The sequence below is a fragment of the Lates calcarifer genome, linkage group LG3 (genome assembly GCF_001640805.2).
Source record: "Lates calcarifer isolate ASB-BC8 linkage group LG3, TLL_Latcal_v3, whole genome shotgun sequence".
In the NCBI taxonomy this organism is placed as follows: Eukaryota; Metazoa; Chordata; class Actinopteri; family Centropomidae; genus Lates; species Lates calcarifer.
In genome coordinates, this window is record NC_066835.1 from 12,680,872 (window position 1) to 12,700,277 (window position 19,406).

Consider the following 19,406-nt stretch of genomic DNA (forward strand, 5'->3'; position numbering starts at 1 on the left):
GGGAACCACTGATCTAGTGGCTGCAGTCTTTGGATAGGGAAACACAGTGGATGCTGTCACTCACATTTAATATTATGAAATCTCCAACTCTTCAGTTGGATAAAAGAAATCCAGAAGTTATAAAGATTCAATAATTTATTCAAGATTTACAGCAAGTCAAAAAAAAAAAAAAGAAAAAAAAAGCAAGCTTAGGCCATCTGCTGATCACATGATGGGGTAACAAGCATAGAGAGCGATGCCACACTGGTTGCGTCTGTTCCGAGCCATCTTGATGTAGCCCTCATCTCCGTAGTTTACACCCCAACTACAATTGAAGCATATTTACATCATAAAAACCCAAGAAGAAACGTGAATTGAGAGCCATCATTTTCCTAAATCCAAACACTTTTCAGACCAACCTGTTTTTGACCAGCCAGTAGTCGTGTCCTCTCTCGTTGCCGTAACCCACAGCCAGTACTCCATGGTTCACATTGTGCGTACATGTTGAGTCAGTGTACACACCTGTTGGGCCACAAGAAGCAGAAGTTGAAACCAGACTGATCATGGGACAGAAAGCCTCACTTCCTCATGCCCAACTGAGATTAAACTTGTTTTATGTTAAATGGAGGTGATAATTATTCACCGTGACGGTAGAAGACAAACTTTGGCCTGGAAGCATCAATTGCAATAGAGATGGGGCCGACGTGAGCCAAGGCTGCTTTTAATGCAAATTCATCACCCTCTGGTAGCATGGCATAGCTGGAGCAGTTGGCAGCCATATACAGTGGGTCATACCTGCATTGACCACGCTTAAAAGAAAGTCGTGTGGGGAATTTACTGCAGGTCTTGACAGAAGCTTGTTTAACCACAGCATCTGGAATTTTAACCCGTATTGGTTAACCTTTTGACTCACTTTGCCAGTGTAGGGGTAGGCTGCATCAGAATCAATTCCTTGGTTTATGATGACATACTGAAAGGCATTGGTCATGAAGCCACCGTTGCATCCATGGTTGCCGTATTTTCTGGAGCAGTCCACCAGATTTTGAGAACTGAGGGACATCAGGATACCTGTAGACTTCTTGAGTTGCCCTTCCAGAGCTCCAACTGCACTGAAGGCCCAGCAAGAGCCACAAGAACCCTAGAGATGAAGCGGCCTATCAGTGAAAAGGTTGACAAAATCTTCTAAACCAGCACCACAAAAGACATGTTCATGTTCTGTGTTAGTTGACCTCACCTGCATTTTGACCTCAGTTACCAGGCCTTTGTCCCTCCAGTCCAGTGACACTGGTGGAGATGAATTGACTGTGATGGAGCTGGAAGGACCCCTCTCCAGGTCAGAGGGCACGATGGTGCCCGTTAGAGCATCCCTTGATTTCCTCAGTGGTCTACATAAAGACATTTGTCAGTTCTGTTAGCACTCTACACCTGTTTGTCAACTTCAGGGTAGGACAAATATTTCTGTGATTTTCAGTTACTTGTGACAACTTGTAAACCCAAAACTATGGGGGAGAAAAAAAAAGAAGTCTACGTACATGTGTTGTTGGCATGGTTTTATGCATACACAGCAGTTTTGAACAAATAAGTAAATGTAGTCTAATCACCAAGTCTCCCAGGTGGTTCATTGCCAGTTCATAGGTGTGCAAACCCAGGGATGCTTCCAGGTTATGGACATTAATCATTTTCAGGTTTTCTTCCCATATCCGCCTGCGACCCAGCTCCTCAATCTGGAACACAGAGCATTAATTAGCGTTAGTATATCCCAGTGCAGGAAACTGGTGACAAAAAACTCAAACCTAGACCTAGATTTGATTATTTAATAGGACAATGTCTGAACCACAGATACAGAAAAAACAAAGACATCTTTGAGACAAAAACAAGTGTTTAGGCTGACAGGGATTAAAGACATTTACTTGACGAGAATACACTTTTTTATGCATCTTCTTCCATAGGTCCCAGTGTCGATCAAGTTCTGAACTGATGACGGCCGCTGCAAATCCACACAAGAAAAGCAGGCTCCGAAACATATTTGGATCTGGGAATAAGAACCTAGAGTCATATAATAAAAATAAATAAATAAAAAAAACAGACTGCAGGCCTTGCTCACACTCTGATTGGACAGCTGCAGCAGACTCAAACACATCCAGGTGATAATAATCAACATTTAGAAGCATTGGAAATCAAACTGAAATACATTAGTGGAGTTTATGCAGAGGAATATTTATACAAGCACAGCAGTGTGAGAGGTGGTGTATTTTAATGCACGTACAAGGGGGAAATTATCCACAAAGGTTTTTTTCCAATAATTTTCAGATTGTTCACAGTTCATATAATTTGACAAAATAAATAGCAGCAATATTCTACCAGGTGGCCCAAGATCAGTGTTTGGCTCTATAAACATAACACTGATGTGGAAAACAGTAACTAAAACCAGTTACATGAAATTTCCTCACTTGACCTACCTGAGCAGATGACCTGGGGAAAATCCAGGCTGATGCTAGAAGACTGAATTTATCAGCTACTTACCGACTGCACAGCTGCAACTCATTAACCCTGCAATTACTGAAAGTTGACCACGTGGGGGCAGCGGAAACAAGTCTTGACCACAGCACTGTCATAGCAGTGCTTGCGAAGTTAACATGGCTAACTTGTTAGCAAGCAGTTGCCTATATTAAGACATCCAGCAGACATGGAAGCAACATTATCATTCATGTGGAGTGGGTGTGTCTGGTGACCCGATAAACGTAAGTCTAATATTCACTCTCTTTCAGCTCTTTTATGGTCTCTACCAACTTAGCTGCTAAATGCTAATGCACTATGTTGACCAACTATTCTCTTAACCGTGTCTGTCTGCTGTGTGGTGCTGAGCAGGAGGTGTATGTTGGGTTTTTGGAGCTTCACAATGCAATGCAATTCAAGAGAATGAATCAGAGCAGTGAAATGGCAGATCAGACAGCTAAAGAATGAAACTCCATGTAAAGCTGCATGAAGCTGAGGGGAAGCTGCCAGATTCAGGGGATAATTCTCTGGGAATTAATCACGATGAACAATCCATTTCACACTGCCATTTTAAGGATAACACTGTTGTTATCCTAAAAAAGATGTGGTGTAAAAAGTACTCAAGACCTTAACACAGAGGTAAAAGATAGAGAAATATATTAAAGGTATGAGAAATGCATCAAAATGGCACAAGTAAAAGTACAAAAATATTATCAACATAATATACTTAAGGCATCAATTGGATATCAAGGCATCAAAAGTACTTGCGTCTGACTCCAAACTTATCATATTGCATAATATCAGTTTTTAATGTTGATGCATCAAATACACAAGAAGCATTTAACTGTTGTGTCTTATACAGTTTAGTCCAGTGGGTGTGAGTTTGGAAGGGAAAAAAACTAAGTTCTGTTGCACAAATCAGTAAATCCCCCCCCCCCAAAAAAATAAAAAAATAAAAAAATTAAATGAAACCATGAGAGAAGTTATTGTATTGGTGGAACTGCTAATGACTGTTAGACCTCTGAAATATGACAAGGAGCCCCAGTGAGTTTAGCCACTTTGTGGACCATGCCACAGCTGGTCTACTGTCCTGCCACTGCTGATAAAAATACAAATCATTTTATTGATATTATGGGTGCTGGCTCTGCTACTAGTCTACTTTTGCTACAACTGCTACAGCTTTACATTAATACTACTTTTCTATCTCTGTTCTTCCATTATCATCAAGAGGTTTATTAAATCTATTAAGTATATTTTAAAACTCTGTAAAATATAAATATATAAATAAACATCAAATCTATAAAATGCAGTGTAAAATCAAAAAGATTTATAGAATCACAAAAACATTTTAAAGATTTAAAGCAAGCAATGTTTTTTGTCCTTTTATAAATACCCATTCAAAAAATCACAGAGAGGCTGCCAAAGCAGATGCAATTTTTGTAAAATTAACTTTTTTTAGTACTTTTTATCAGTATTTTTGACATTCAGGCAGAATGTATATTCAGTGTCAAACATAAGAACCACAAACATCTGGTCTCTGATATTAAATTAAATAACCTAAAGTCTACCAAGAGAGGTGATGGGTCACACTGTCACAGTGTAGGGTAGACAGCAAAGCTAGCAATGCCGCAGAGATTATTCTTGTTCCTCGCAAGTCGAATGAAGCCTTCCTCTCCCCACATGGTTCCCCAGCTGAAACCACAGAAACACTCAGATTAAACTTTTATTGTAGGCAACTAATGGTAAGTCACATATCTCTTTTCACATGTGGGGAGACAAGTTCACCTGTTTTTCACAAGCCAGTAGTCTTGTCCTCTGTCTGTGCCGTAGCCCACAACCAGGACGGCGTGATTTATAAACCTAGGGTTGCAGCCGGGAACGTTGTATAAACCTAAAAGATCCATAGGTTTAGTAAAGTATTAGTATTAGTGGCTGAGAAAACCTGTCTGCTGATGTTGGACACTTGTGTAAGAAATTATTATTTCGTTGTGTGTCCCTTGATAAGTGAATGCGGCTTCTGTAGCTTTAGGGGATACAGAGTTTCTGTCTGCTAAATGTAACGGTTCATTTTATGCTGTGAAGTCACACCGCTCCGATTTTGTTGTTCACTCCTGACAATTTCCATTCCAAAGAAATTATATTTGACGTGCCAGATGAAGCTGACCTTAAACATTTGTCAGTATCTGATTAAATTATTAACTATTAAGAGTCATAGGCCTTGGAATAATCTGTCAACTCATCCTAACTCAAATACAAGTATATACAGTATAGACATATCATAAATGTAAAGCTTCATTACCTTTACAATAGATTTTATAAACTTTGAGTCATTTTGTGGAAAGTTGTAACAATAAAATTAAGTTGACAGTTGATTTTGGGAGCAGTATAAATGCTGGAATAACAGGATTTCAGCAGAGTGAACCATGTTGTAATTGCAGAAAGCCTTGGCTCCGAGCTACTAAAACCAGTGTCTGTGCGCGACACCTCCACACTCTGAAGCCTTCAGCCTCACCTCCTCTGTAGAGATGGAAAGATGACAGCATGGCGTTCACGGCCACAGCGACAGGTCCCACTGACGCCACCACAGCCTGCAGAGCCCGCTCATCTCCTTGTGGGAGGATGTGATAATTAGAACAGTAGCCAGCCTTTCCTTTGACAGAGTAGCGACATTTCCCATTCTGCAAACAGAAATGAGATTTATAAAATACATTATCATCAAACAGGTGGATGTTACGCATATTTTATAGATTTTTTTTTTTAATCTGAAACTCAGTTTATGAATATTCTGAATCTTAATTTGTTTAATAGCTGAAAGATATATCAAATCCCTTTATTCTACAGAATATTATACACATTATTCATGCAATCACACTGCATATGTACAGTCTAAAAATAAATAAGTGATTCTTACATCACGTTGGCTAAAAACAGAGCTGCTTTACTCTTTAACACATTTGACAAAACAGGTATTCTAGCTCTAAAGTTATGAATGACACATTGCATTATTCTGAATTTTATTTTGAAATTATTGCCAGAAATAAAGGAGCTAACAAAGAACAAATAAACAAACAAACAAGAAAGAAACAAATGAGAAAGAAAGAAACAACAGATGACAACCTGGTGTTCATAGGGGTAAAATTTCTCTGAGTCGACGCCTCCGTTACGGATGACGTAGCTGAAAGCTTTAGAGATGTATCCTCCTCTGCAGCCGTGGTTTCCATCACTGGTGCTACAGTCCACCAGGTTCTGTGGACTCAGAGGGACGAGGACACCTGTTCGCTTCTTCATCTGCCCCTCGAGAGCTCCCATAGAGCTGAAGGCCCAGCAGGACCCACATAATCCCTTAAAAAACAAAGAACAAAGCAAAACATTACTATGTGTGTTGTCACTGGTTTTGCACTAGCTTTAATGTGCTCATTACACTTCAGACAGCTGATCTTACTTGGTTTTGGACAGGACTGACAAGGCCGCTCTTCCTCCAGTCCATGCTCTGAGGCGTTGATAAGCTGTTCACTTCCTTAATAGTGAGATTTGTGAAATGAGCCGGCTCCTCCAGCTTCAGGCCGTTCAGCCTCTCGTTGATCTCCTCAGCTGTCTTAACAGAAAAGAGGTAAATATATAAAATGCATGTGAAAGAAACATTGCACTGTCCAAGATCAATGATCACTCTTCTTAAATTTGGAGCCACAGTATGTCCTTGTGTTAAAAGTCCATCTTAAATTTAACAGCCTCTTCTAAAATGTTCTCTATGGACTATTTGTAGTGAAACGGCTCAGTTGAGGGATATATACGATACTGGTTCCACCACCCTCCCAGTCCCCCAACAGGCTACGACTCTTTATGATAATATCTGTGATATTTTATTTTGCACACGCTGTCCCTCAAGCAATCTTAAACTTAACCACAGCTTCCTCTGATTCTTATCAAAATAGCAACTTCTGCCTGCAGGAGAAGTTGATTATAAATCCAGCATCAGCTTGATTTTGTTTATTATGAGGCCACACAAGGTCAAGCACCTCTCGTCTTTGCCTTTTCATCTTTGCTGTGCAATCCTGCTGAAACCATCTGGTGTAAGATGTGAGTTTTATTGATCATAACACCTCTCTCATCACCCTTTTTTTCTCCACAGATTAAAAACATTATTTCAGCCGTCCTCTCGTTTATCTCCAAGGCAGCTATAACACACTGTCCTCTGAGAATTCTGACTGGAGGCCAAAAGCTCCAGTGTGTCCCAAACATTGTTGCCAGTTTCCTGCAGAGTGTTAACGTCACATCATGCCCATACAGGCTCTGTTCCTCAGGCCTCCTGCCATCTTCAGGTTCAACATACAAACAGTCCTCTTTCCAGAACCTTCCTGTGCAGCTTTGTAAATGGCCTCCCTCCGTAATTTTAATCCTTTAAAAAGCAGCATTTTTTTCCACAGTGCTTAATTATTATATGCTTTAGTACACATACACCAGCAGATGTTAGTGATTTTCTTATTTTTAGAGTCATGACTATATTATCCACTTTGAAGCCAGCAGTTTTTTTTTACTGTAAGTGAAATTGCCATGCCAGAACAACAATATTAATATTTGCTAACAGTTTTTATATGTACATACAAATTTATGTAACTTTATTACTCTTCCCAGATGTACTGTAGGTCATATAATAGTCCTGATTGTCCAGATTGGCCCAGCCTATACTGGATTAAATTAATCAGATTGTATAAAGGAAGATTAGAGCTGCTCTATAGGTTAGGGTTTAAATTAAGCTCACAGGGTGCAGGTTTTTAATGCTGATTAACAGCATTGGTCAGTTGACCATCTTGTATCAAAGGCAAAGGTCAATGTGTGTGAACACACTCCCAAGTGTTTCTCTGCACAGGTCCTGGCAGGGAGTGCAGTGATGTGTGAGGACCATTGTTTGAGCTGTAGTGTTTGTCATGTAGTTTGTATCCACCAGAGGTCTCTCAGATGCAGCTCTGTCCTAAACAAACTCCACTCTGATACTGTACTTTCTTTGTTGTTGAGCAAATTCCTTCATCTTGAATATTCTCAATCACGGATTATTAGGTTTCCTCAGTTATTCAACAGATGGGTCTTAAGCTCTCAGCATAAAGGCACTTTAGTGAGTTAGGAGTCATGGGATGTATACAATAGTGCTGCTTAATTTGGGAGCAAACCAGCCAAGAAACTGTGGTTATATTTAACAGGCAGTAATCCAAACAGTTTACTATTGTCATGTAATTAGCAGAAGACTTTTCTGAAATGGTAGAAGTGGTCTCTGTTGTGATCAGATTTTTTTTAATTACAGTAATGTTTATCCCTTGTTTTCTTTGAGTCAGACTTTACCTGGTCCTGAGGTCAGTTTTTCTAAGTTTACCACTGGATTTCAACAGTTCACACCAACAGTTAAGCAGATATAAACTTGCTTGGTTATTTTAAATCATCTGTACATAATATAACAGGTGTAGATATGCATTTGAATAAACCTATGTATTTTTGGTTAATAATCTGCATATCTAAACTGACATTTATGTATTGGGAAAAGGCAGTGTTGTTCCTGTGCAGTATCATTCACAGAATCATTCAGATTAAGATCTAACATGGTTGTCTGTCATGATCCAAAACTCAAAAGTTAGAAGAGCCTGTTTTCTCAGCAACAGAAACTTAAAAACACAAGCTGTCGTGTTGGAGCAGGATCCTACCATGTCCGCCAGGTGGTTCATTCCTAAAGTGAAGCTGTGTTTTCCTGCTGAGGCCTCCTGGTTGTGTGTCAGCACCAAGAGCATGTTCTTCTGCCATACTGCTCTCCTGAAGATGATCTCCGTCTGAAACGACAACGCTGACTCTATGATCTGCGTGTGTGTGACAGCAGGGAGAAAAGGTTTTTTAAAGTCTTACCTGATTATCATAAACCTTGTGATGTTTGACTTTCCACTCTTCCCACATCTTATTTAAAGCAGATGAAGAATGGCCGAGGACTAGAAAGTCCAAAAGTAACACCACATGTAAAATGTGCATCCTGAAAAGGAAAAAAATAAAACTGGTCACTTTATGTGAGCAGATATGACCCTAATGTTGGTGTTACTCAACTAATCAGTTAGTCAACTGGCAGGAAATTCACTAGTCAGTAACACATTAATTGTCTCTTTTCCCAGCAAAAATGCCAAACATTCTCTATTCGCAGTTTTTTATTCCTGAGGATTGTCTTTGTGTGACAGTAAACAGCAGTATTTTTGGGTTTTGCTGGTTAGACAAAACAAGCAATCTGATCTTTATGCAGAAGTACTGAATCCATTTTTGTTGGCCTCAAAGAAGCCAAATTTAAATATATTGAATCTAAAATAAAATATTTGAGTTAGAAGATATCCAGCAGTGCTTCTTGTAAATTGTAAAAAGTAAACTCCCCCTGGTGGACAAACCCCCTAAATTCCCACAAAACAGTTCTGAGAACAAGTCCATAATGATACTGTAGCTATGGTCTGCACACTGTTGAGCCATTAATAGTGAAAACAGGTTGCAGCTCTAATTTAGCCTAAATTTACAATGACGCAAGCATGGTGGTAAACCAAGTGTATCAACATCTTCACTAAACAGTTCAAGTATAATACATCTCTATGTAGAAATTAAACTTCCCCAGATTGTCAGTGTCTGTATCAGCAGCTGATCAGTTTCTTTCACAATGTCTTTGTGTGCAGTAGAAAATATTTACACAAACCTTCATTACAGGCGGAGCTATGTACCCACAGTGCACAGTTCAGCCTAACAAGTCTAAAACCACAATATAGTGCTCTACATACAACAATCAAATGTAGTCATAGGTACATAACTGAAGGCAGTGAGGTAGAGCATCAATGTCAAAGTTAAGAGTCTAGTTTGTACGTCTAGTTTACATTATAGACTTTTCAAAGTTTCTACACCTCAGGAAGGAGAAGTTCAAACTTGTTCTACTGTAATCTCTGAACTTCTTTCTCTGCAAATCTTTTCGCTTTTACTCATACACACACCACGCAGTCGTAAACTTTGGCAGGCATTTGATGTCCGCACAGGAAGTCAGCCAAACAATCAAAATTTGTTACAGCAAATAAGTTTACCTCGTTGCAGATCAATCAGCAGGGTTGTTCTGTCCCAGCATGAAATTGCACCTCGCTTTTTAACGAACCAGAGGCTGTTCACACTTAAAAAGAGGAAGTATAGTTTCCTTGAACACCGCAATGTTTTTCAGCGCATCTACTCTCTGGCTCATGTCATGTGAGTCTAATTTGCTGCCAGCTGCAGTGGCCCTAAAATACCCCTCCAGTATGAGAGGTGGAAGTGACAAACGTTACGTGGGTGAAATATATGTAAATGAAAGTGCCTATGGAGGACAAGTGACAAAGTGGATGTGAAACGTTGAGTGATAAATTGAGAAATTATTTAGCGAATCCAGGAATGATTTGTGATTACAAAACAGTGATAGTTTGAAGAATTTTAAATAGTTTTAATAATCTATCAATTTTATCAATATTTTTTAATAATACATCAACATTTCCCACAAAGTTTTAATCACTTCAGCAACATACTGAATTATGTTGGACATCACATTTGGTTAAACTGAAGAGATGACTCACAGGCTGGGTATTTGGCAAAAAAAGAGAAACCACAGTCCAAGTTTGCTGCTAATGATGCTGCTAATTTCTGTCAGTGTCAGACCGAGTTTGTGATGAGAGCAGCACCATTGAGGCTTTTCACATTCAGATATACTGGATTCATAAATGGGAACAAAAAATTGCTCTCACCCTGTTGTTAGGGAGTTGACCGTGTTGTTTGTGCAGGGTGGGAAGTTGAGGTGGACAGTTACAGCTCTGGCTGTTTCTTGGCTAATGTGTTGCCATATACTGTGAATTCTTGCTCAAAATTTCCTGTTTGTGCGAGAGGCTGTGGTAGTTTTCAGTTGGAGAGTATTTCTAAGCGGGCATAATGATGGATAGTAGTTAAGATGTGCGCATAATGTGATTGCAATATGTCTTACCCTACAGTTTCTTTTAATCAAGCAATGTATCAAAACACAACTGTGTAGTTTTAAAATGTATTTTTAAGCTAATACAAAGCCTGGAAACAGCTAGTACCAGCAGAACTTGCCCATTACATGTGCTGGACTATTTATTGGCCTGGACTAGTATTTTGTTGTCACTTCGTGGTTGCCAGGCAACAAAACCCAATACTAAACCACAATTTATCATTTTTACACTTTGGCTTCTATACAGATTAAAGAAATTAGTTATAATGTGATAATATATTGATAGTGAGCTTTAGTCAAGTCAAGTCAAGTCAAATTTATTTATATAGCGCAATTCACAACAGAAGTTATAGAGTTGCTGTTGAGTTGCTGACCAAGCTAGGCTAGCTGTTTCCCCCTGTTTCTAGGCTAAGCTAAGCTAACCAGCTTCTCATTTACTATAAAGCAAATCAAAGAAAGCAAATGAATAATAACTATTCCCTCATTTCCAGCTATCTCTCCACTATATCTAATAAAGGTGGGGAAAAAAGTCAAAAAAAGTTTAAAAAAAAAAAAAAGTCAAAAAAAAAAAAAAAAAACTTGTAAAGAGGGAATCACCCAGAAACATCACAGCAGCCATCACCACAGGGAGCAGAAATGATGCAACAATATGATAATAAAAAGACGGGGGGATATTATGTAACATGGAACTTTGATTTGGCCGGAGCTGTATTTGGCATCCGTCTCTGATCTTTGCTCCCTCTGAATCCGGGGTTGGATGGAGATTCGCTGATAGATGCAGGTTCCCCCGAGGTACCAGATGGTAAGTTCCTGACTCAGCACCGGTTCTTCTTCTGTGGTGATCACGCACCTTTTGTGTCAATATACCACATAATCCTACATCTTAGCAGAGAGGCAGGCATTTCTACTCAAACACCTGATTGTTTCTTTTCTTTTAATTTCACTTTTATTGACTCTGAAGTGAGTGTTTGCTAATTAAACAACAAAGTGTTTGAGAAATTGAATTAAGAAGGGGAAGGAGAGCAGTGTGGGTGCAGAGAACAGCTGAAACACAAATGTAGAAATCCACAAATGAATTAACGCCCGTTATATTTATGAGGCCCACAGCCAATTATTCAAGTCTTTTACAGACGTGGGATGATATTCAGTCACGGGGGGAGAAGAAAAGCGTTTTTCTTGTCAAGGAGTCAGCAAATGTTAAATGCATTAAAGACATTACCACCCACAACCTCTTATTGAAACTTGACATAGATTTACTGTAATGCTAAATTTGAATTGAATCAGCTGATGTGTTCAAAAACACTTGTTATATAATTGTGAGAGAATCCACTCAGGGCAAAATGGGCCACTGAAAAACACAAAGGATTCACACTGTATTTACAGGGATTATAGTCTGCTCCTTCACTGATACTGTTACTAATAGTAAATATCTTGAATAATAATTTCTGAACATTGCTAGAGAGACAAGTTGTGAAATCTCTGAACTCTCACCCTAAGTAAGTGCTCCATCTGAAAATGACCATGATACTTTGTCTGTTACCACAAACTTTGTAGTTAACCTGATGTGTTAAACAACACAACACAGTCTCTTCACTCAAATCACGTTCACTGTAGCCTTAGTTACTGTGTTCACTACATCTGGGTTTCTTTTGAATACTTATGTTCACCTCACTCATTTATGATGTGTGATTAAGATGGACAACTAAAATAAATGTTAGACTGTTTAGACTGCACTGTGCTGTAACTTTATTCTCCTGTTTTATCTGTTTGCTTATCTGTCTGCTGCTTCTTCTTTCTGTTATGTTCTAGCTTAATCACATATTGTGTCCTGTGTAACACTTTGAATATCCTTGTTGTTGTTGAATGTGACCAGTCAATTTGCTTTGCCCCTCCTTTACACCATGGTACATGATATATTCCTAATTGGAGTAAGAGTTAAGTATTACTGTTATTTCTATTTTTAGCTGTTATTTCATCATCGCACTGCATCATTTGAAATATTTCAGGTACCCGTTCTTGTCCCCTTTCTTCAGGACATTTTGACATTTTGTTGTTTTACAGGGAACGAGCAGAGCTGAGAGTGATGTGAACACCACAGGAGTGAAATTGGGTTGTGTTTACAATCTTGCCCAGATTATTCAGAGAAACAATAGCCTGTTTTTGACCTACAGCCTGGCGTGACTGGAATATGTTACACCATCGGGACTGCAGAGGTATTATACTACTATTCCACGCTGCAGAGACCATCTGTGTACTCATTTTGTCTGTTTGCCAATGAAATATAGTGCAGTAATTCCACCTGTTCAGGAAAATCTTCTTTAGTCACTGTCAGCAATTTTAAACTAGAGAGAATTAACAAAATGTAAGGATTTCGTAGTGAAATGAAAACTAGTTGTAATGGTGTTTTTGCATCATGATACTCATAATCAAATAGTGTAAATACATCTGACAGGTTCTTTTTTAACCCGTAACACAGCCCTATATTAATAGACAAAAACAAAGGTAGGTCGATTATAATCAAACCATCAAATGGCTCTGACAGACCAGAGAGAAGATATTCCTTTATTTCTTTAAGTGTCTGCTTAATAAAATCATTCCCATCTGGTGTGTTGCTCCTAAATCTCTGCATTTGGCTGACCTGTGCCTGCCTCCTGTCATCCAGTGCAGTGTGTTGGATGAAGTCCAGGAGCTAGCGCATATAATCCCCCAGCATGCACGGAGCCGCTCACGCTCGTCCATGAGCCAGGTTGTTGTTGCCATGAGGACAGCGAAAGCAACAGGGGGAAACTGAGCTGCCGCAGCAATCACATTGGACTTCCACTGGAGTTGAGAAATTCAGAATGGGAGGATGAAGCTTTCTTGTTATGATGCATCTGTCTGTTCCTCTCTCGTTGCAGGTTTCATTTGGATGTATTTTGGAGCAACAGAAAAGTTTTGAGGTTGGGCTTGACTGATTAATAGATGTACTCTGCTCTTTAAATTCTATCAACAATTTACCCAGAGACAAATCACAGGGAAAAACTACACTTGCAAATGTACTCTTGTGTTTTGTTTTTTCACTACAAAATTGTGAAAATGGAGCCATCACAATAAAAAGCCCTCCAGCCTGAAGAGACGGTGAGTTACAATACTTGATTTTCCTTTCCTTTCCTTTCTTTACAAATTACCGTAATTCTCTCCCTTTTAGATTACCAGCTTTTATATTTGAGTTATTGAAGCTGTCAAGCTGCAGTAAATCACTGCAATTTCACCTTTGTGCACCATTTTCACTCTCCAGCATGTGCACTCTCAGAGGAGTTCAGCAGGAGTCAGCCTCCATCATTCACACACCCTGGGGAACTGCTGTCATCACCAGCAGTCACATTATACTCCCAAGATTCATACAAATAAATGTGTCAAGATAATATTGCTGCCTGAAAAATAGGACTTTAGATACAGTGAGAGATAATTTCACCCTGCTTCACTCTGGAGTTATTGTTTGCTGAAATTTTGACTAGTAGACCTAGTAGGTCTCTTAGGCTTCCACGAGTTTCAAGACAAGGTGACTTATGTGGAAAATCATTTCATCAGCATTGAACCAGAATGAATTAGTTTGCAGGGTTGAGAAAAAGTGTACAATAAATGTAGCTCTTAAGCTTTAGTGAGCATGAGTAATTTGATATTTTTACATTTATAATCACAGCTTTCTGTGGAGGATGTCATAAATGTATCTGAAATCTGCCTTACTGGTGTCTGTCTTTCTCCATCCCTGTTCACACATGCTCTTAGTGTTGCATCCTTCAGCACAACAACATGTGAGGAGAGCTGCCAGCACTGAGGGTGGCATCGCACTAGAAGGTGTTAAATTTTTTTTCTATCACTCTCAGAAATTTGAACAGTACATTTCTGCAAGTCACACTTTTTTCTTTTTTTTTTTTTTTTGAGGATCTGATCCCTGAGTCATTTTTTTTTTTACAAACTTATAGTTTGTTCATAACCTCAGATTACTGTTTCCATGTAAGAAGAGACAGATGTTTATTTATATGTTCACATTACATGATCACACATGAATGAATGATTTTGTCATAAAGCCATAGTGTGATTACAATGTGATGGTAACATTTTTTTTTTTTTTTTTTACAGTTTCAGTAACCCTTACGCAGTGTTAGGAAATGCTTGTATATGGACAGCATCACCACATTTCTTCAAACTAATGCAAAATATATTTCTGCTTTTGTCGCTCCCTAGTGGTGGGTTTAGCTACTGTCCAAATAAAATGAGATGAGCAAATGTTACAAGTTGTGCCCTACACAGTCTTAGCATTTGACCTCCAACTTCTGCTGCTATTATTATTGCTACAGTTTTTCATTATGATAGTATGATATTATAGCATTATTCTACTATTTTATTAACACCTGAAATTTTAAGTTTAAAAGATCTTGCTCTCCCTTTGCTGCAGCAAACCACTGTTGTTATGGGCATGTTTGAGAAAATATTAAGTTGAAACAGTTAAAAGGTTGAAACAATGTAACTGAAATTGTTGATGCGACCACATTTAGAGCAAAATAGATATTATAAAAATATGTGAAAGATGACCCTTTAAAGTATTAAATAGATGAATTGTGATGATATTCATATTGACTATGTATTGGTGGTTTTCCTTCTTAAATGAAAAAACAAAAGGTTTTTTTTTCCTACATCAAGCATCCTACAAGAAATAATATGAAATGTAGATGACAAAAAACCAATATGATCTCTGTCTGATGGGGTCTGAACACTTTATGAAACCATCATCTTATAAAAAACTAAATCATATAAAGTGAAGGTGTTGTCACAAAGTGAATCCACAACTAAGAATAATATTTAGCCTTATAGGCCACCAGACATCCTTGTCAGTATACTGCTGCTACATTTTTGCTCATTATTATCTAGCTAAATAGATTACAGAGAGAGAGAGAGAGAGAGAGATGAGGAACAAACTCCAAATTGCCAGAAGAAGTCATTTAAATCAGCCAGCAATCTGCTTTCACAGTGATCAGAGCTTCTAAATAAATAAAATATATAATATTGAATGTAATAACTGCTAGTGAATATGTGTTCCTTTGATGTTATAATTTGCCCAAAGACAGACAATGTTTACAGTATTTGTGGACCCCAGATAATTGGACATTTAAGTTCATGTGAAGCCTCACGTGGTGCAGTTTTTCTCCCTCTTTCTGCTTTCAAACTCCATGAATAAAACAAAAATGGTGAAACGACAACCTGCTCTGTTATTAATTATTATTGTAGAGCTGTCAAGTTGAAATGAAACTATCCACAGGACCGCGGCCTCTTCAATGAGAGGTGAAACAGCTTGAATCCACAACAACAGTCCAACTGGCTGAATGAAATGAATGCATGCAGTCGTACAGAAAGTTACATGATCTACAAAGTTGTATAGAAGGAGATAAGCTCTGCTGATTGAACTCCAATTTCTGTTGGTCTTATAGAGGTCAGAGATTTAATTAACAGTGGGTTAAGGAAGCTGTTTAGAGGTTTACAGTGCTTAAGTCAGAGCCAACCTACTTCAATCATACAAACTCTTGCTACAGTCAAATCAGACAAATCAGCTACAGAACCAAAATCTTCAGAAAATGTTGTTAGTAGTTTGTTTAAACTGCAGGGGAATGTGCTTTTGTAAGCAAAACTTTCCCCCTCTGCAGCACAAAACAGCACAAAAACAAAAATTCTTGCAAGAAAACCTGGAATAGAAGTTTTTAGTTTAGCTGGTTTTTTTTTTTTGAAGATGCAAACTGATTTGGTTTGTCTGGAACTGTGCATGCGGGTGTTCTTGGATGGGTGACCCTCTTACCTCTGTAGATTATTATCCAGTGCTGTAAACAACACATGCAAAGTGAAATTGTTGACATTCATAGTCTGACAAAGACAAGCATCAGCATCACCCTCTGCCAACATCTGACATCTTCTTTTGTGTCTCTTTTTCTGTCTCATTTTTTCTTCAGAGTTTAGAAGTATATGAAGACAGGGCCCCCCATCAGCAACAGTCTGGTTATGAAAAGCTACTTCCTGTTAGCAAAGAGGTGAGAAATTATATTTTAAGAAACTCCCTGTGTTTGCCCCATTTGTCTCAATGTGACATCAAGTAAATACCACCACTCTCTCACTCTTTTCACAGCTTCCCCTCTCTCTCACACATACATACAGGCAGGCCACCAGATGTTTGAGGGGATTGCCGTCCACCAACGGCTGTGCTGGGGAGTTCTCTACCTGTTGGCAGCAGGGGTGGCACTGAAGTCAGAAACTCGCTGGCAGTGTCCTCAGTCCTGCCGCTGCAACACAGAGCTACTGGAGGTGAACTGCTCTCATGGACAACTTAGCACAGTGCCCACTGATCTCTCACAGAATGTTAAACTACTAAACTTAACTTATAATACCTATAAAAACTCTGGTGCAGCAGCAGTTCCGGGCTTTAACACAACTTTTAGACTTGGATTTAAGTGACAACCTTGTGGTAGCAGTTCGAAGTGGAAGCCTTCCTCGGCCTGCAGAGTCTCCAAACTCTACGTCTTGCTCGCAACCGCCTGAAGATTATTCCTGTAAGAGCATTTGCTGGTTTGCCAAACCTGCAGTTACTGGACATAAGTGGCAATGAGATTCTTGTTTTCCTAGATTTTACTTTCAAGGACTTGGCGGCTCTGCAGTGTATTAAAGCAACAGATAATGACTTGGTTTTCATCTCTCATCAAGCTTTCACTGGACTAACCAGTCTACAAGAGCTGCACCTTGATGGCTGCAACCTCACTGCTGTGCCGACAGAGGCGCTCACAGAGCTTAGTGTGCTGAGAAGCCTTCATTTTCGTCAACTGGGCCTCACCACGCTGCCAAACTACTCTTTCCATCATTTAGTGCGCCTCAAGGAACTTGTCATTTCTCATTGCCCCTCCCTGGAGACGCTGTCAGGAAACAGTCTCTTTGGCCTAAATCTTACATCCCTCACTGTTAGACACTGCAACCTCAGTGCCGTCCCCTATGTCCCTTTGCATCATCTTGTGTATCTTGTATACCTTGACCTTTCCTTTAATCCAATCACTTATATTCACGGGAACCTTCTTGGAGACTTACCCCGGCTCCAGGAACTCCATCTGGTCGGGGGGTCATTGCTACACATTGGAATTGGAGCATTCAGGGGTTTATTCAATCTCAAATTACTGAATGCATCTAGAAACCTTCTCACCACACTTGAGGCAGGTGCTTTTCAATCGATTGATGCCCTAAAAACTCTGGGACTTGATAACAACCCTCTGGTGTGCGACTGCCGTTTGCTGTGGGTGGCACGAAGACGTCTGTACTTGGACTTTGGCGGGCGTTCGCCAACTTGCACTACCTCTGTCAGGCTGCAGGGCTGGAATTTTCTCAACTTCTCTGAAGTTGAGCTACAGGGTCTGCTCACCTGTCGGCAACCTCGAATCCTGAACCGCAAACCTCAAGAAGTGAGAATAGATCAGGGACACACAGTGGTGTTTTATTGCAACGCAGAAGGTGACCCTCTGCCATCTATAAGCTGGCTGAGCCCACAACTAAAACCTTTATCACCTACTGGTAGAATACGGGTGCTCTCTAATGGTTCATTGGAGGTTCGCTATGCTCAGCCTCAAGACAGTGGTACTTATCTCTGCATGGCTTCTAATGCAGGAGGAAATGACAGCCTTCCTGTCAGCCTTCATGTCCGCGCCTTTCCATCATCGTCTAAAAACCCCTTTCTTCTTAAAGGTTGGTTTGCCTTTCCGTCTGCATCTCCAGGTGTGAATGGAAATCAGAAACTCCCATTTGACGTCAAGACATTACTGATAGCAGCGACAATTGGGTTTCTTTCTTTTTTCAGCTCTGTGAGCATATGTTTCATTTTCATGCTCTTCTGGAGTAAGAGCAAAGGACAAATAAAACACACAGCCACAATCGCATATGTGCCACGAAGTGCCATGTCAAGTAGTAATGGAGGCACAGGCAACTATATGGAGACAAGCAGGTTCACCATGAAACTAATATGATATAACTTCATGTAAGAAATGTTTGACAGCTGTAAAATGTACTACCCGACATTAAAACCCTAATTTCTAGGCAGAAATGAACAAGTAGGATTGACTTTTAGTAGCATGTTAACATGTGTGCAGCAGTCTGACCATCTACATTTGCATAAATGTGAGCATTTTAGTTAAAATTTCTGCCAGCAAAAAGAAAAAGACAGAAATGTACAACTAACTGTGCTGCTTTCAAGCATAAAACATTAAAATGTAGAGATATCAATTATTCTGTTAACTGCTTAGTGCAAATATTATATATTATTATTACTATATATATATGTCTATATATAGAAAGGCAGTATAGAGATTGTACAGAAAAACAGTTTATAGGCCTGCCTAGTTGGCTTATGGTTTATTTGCTTGTTTTGTTGAAATTAAATAGTAGACTTACTAGGTGAAATAATTATTGGACCTAGGATGGCAGCCATGAGATAACTAGAATAAAATGATAGGAATGTTAACCTTATGTTAAGGTTAACACAACATGTATCTTTATGGCATGTCATTTCTATTCAACTTAATTTGATTTTATATTTTTGCTGGTATTCTGACATTGTCATATTTATTACTATTCTCTCTTTAATGTATGTAATGTATGTTTGTTTTTTATTTTTTGTATTTCTCCTTAAATCCCTCCATATGTTTTCTTTCAAAAAGCAACATTAAATAAAATGACTGTGCTTTTGAAATGTCAGTTTGTGGATTTTGGTGTGCTTATTTATTTGTCAGTCCAAAATATACACACAAAAAACATCAGATGCAGTAAGCATCACATCTGTGCTGATTTTTTAGATAATTTTTCACATGATCCTAGAAGGTCGGAAAAACACTGTAAGCAACCAGGGAAGAGCCACAAGGGTAGACAAACAGCTTTAGTTTAGTTTTAA

The 19,406-nt window shown here is 39.0% G+C and overlaps 2 protein-coding genes and 1 pseudogene across 6 annotated transcripts; 1 reads left to right on the forward strand and 2 right to left on the reverse strand.

Moving 5' to 3' along the window:
* Positions 1 to 161: 161 nt before the first annotated feature.
* LOC108898158 (cathepsin S-like) lies at positions 162 to 2,497 on the reverse strand. Its single transcript, XM_018698039.2, is given in 9 exon segments — positions 162 to 304; positions 399 to 501; positions 623 to 788; positions 893 to 1,117; positions 1,214 to 1,348; positions 1,350 to 1,364; positions 1,581 to 1,703; positions 1,890 to 2,011; positions 2,439 to 2,497. Coding segments are annotated over 8 exon segments (981 nt in total). The 5' UTR covers positions 2,004 to 2,011; positions 2,439 to 2,497; the 3' UTR covers positions 162 to 204.
* Positions 2,498 to 3,115: 618 nt separating this feature from the next.
* LOC108898157 (cathepsin K) lies at positions 3,116 to 10,258 on the reverse strand. 5 transcript variants are annotated; one of them, XM_051067073.1, is made up of 8 exons: positions 10,239 to 10,258; positions 8,362 to 8,482; positions 8,166 to 8,288; positions 5,918 to 6,070; positions 5,593 to 5,817; positions 4,988 to 5,153; positions 4,261 to 4,366; positions 3,116 to 4,167 (listed from the first exon to the last, which is right to left on the reverse strand). In XM_051067073.1, exons 2-8 carry the CDS (start codon positions 8,479 to 8,481, stop codon positions 4,068 to 4,070), a joined length of 993 nt encoding a protein of 330 aa, XP_050923030.1. In that variant the 5' UTR covers position 8,482; positions 10,239 to 10,258; the 3' UTR covers positions 3,116 to 4,067. The 5 variants fall into 5 exon arrangements, with proteins under 5 accessions (XP_050923030.1, XP_018553554.1, XP_050923034.1 ...); XM_018698038.2 differs by lacking the exon at positions 10,239 to 10,258 and adding an exon at positions 9,555 to 9,723; XM_051067077.1 differs by lacking the exons at positions 8,362 to 8,482; positions 10,239 to 10,258 and adding an exon at positions 9,555 to 9,721 and having other exon boundaries at positions 5,918 to 6,066; positions 8,166 to 8,315.
* A 2,241-nt stretch (positions 10,259 to 12,499) lies between these two features.
* LOC108898185 (leucine-rich repeat and immunoglobulin-like domain-containing nogo receptor-interacting protein 1) lies at positions 12,500 to 19,213 on the forward strand (annotated as a pseudogene).
* The last annotated feature ends 193 nt before the right edge of the window (positions 19,214 to 19,406 follow it).

Excerpts from the sequence above, each read along its gene's own strand:
- LOC108898157 (XM_051067073.1), bottom strand. The coding sequence starts at position 8,481 with ATGCACATTTTACATGTGGTGTTACTTTTGGACTTTCTAGTCCTCGGC. Across the intron at positions 4,367-4,987 it reads TTTCCATCTCTACAGAGGAG|GTTTATACAACGTTCCCGGC; the intron begins GTGAGGCTGAAG and ends TGGATCTTTTAG. Across the intron at positions 4,168-4,260 it reads TACTGGCTTGTGAAAAACAG|CTGGGGAACCATGTGGGGAG; the intron begins GTGAACTTGTCT and ends CTGTGGTTTCAG.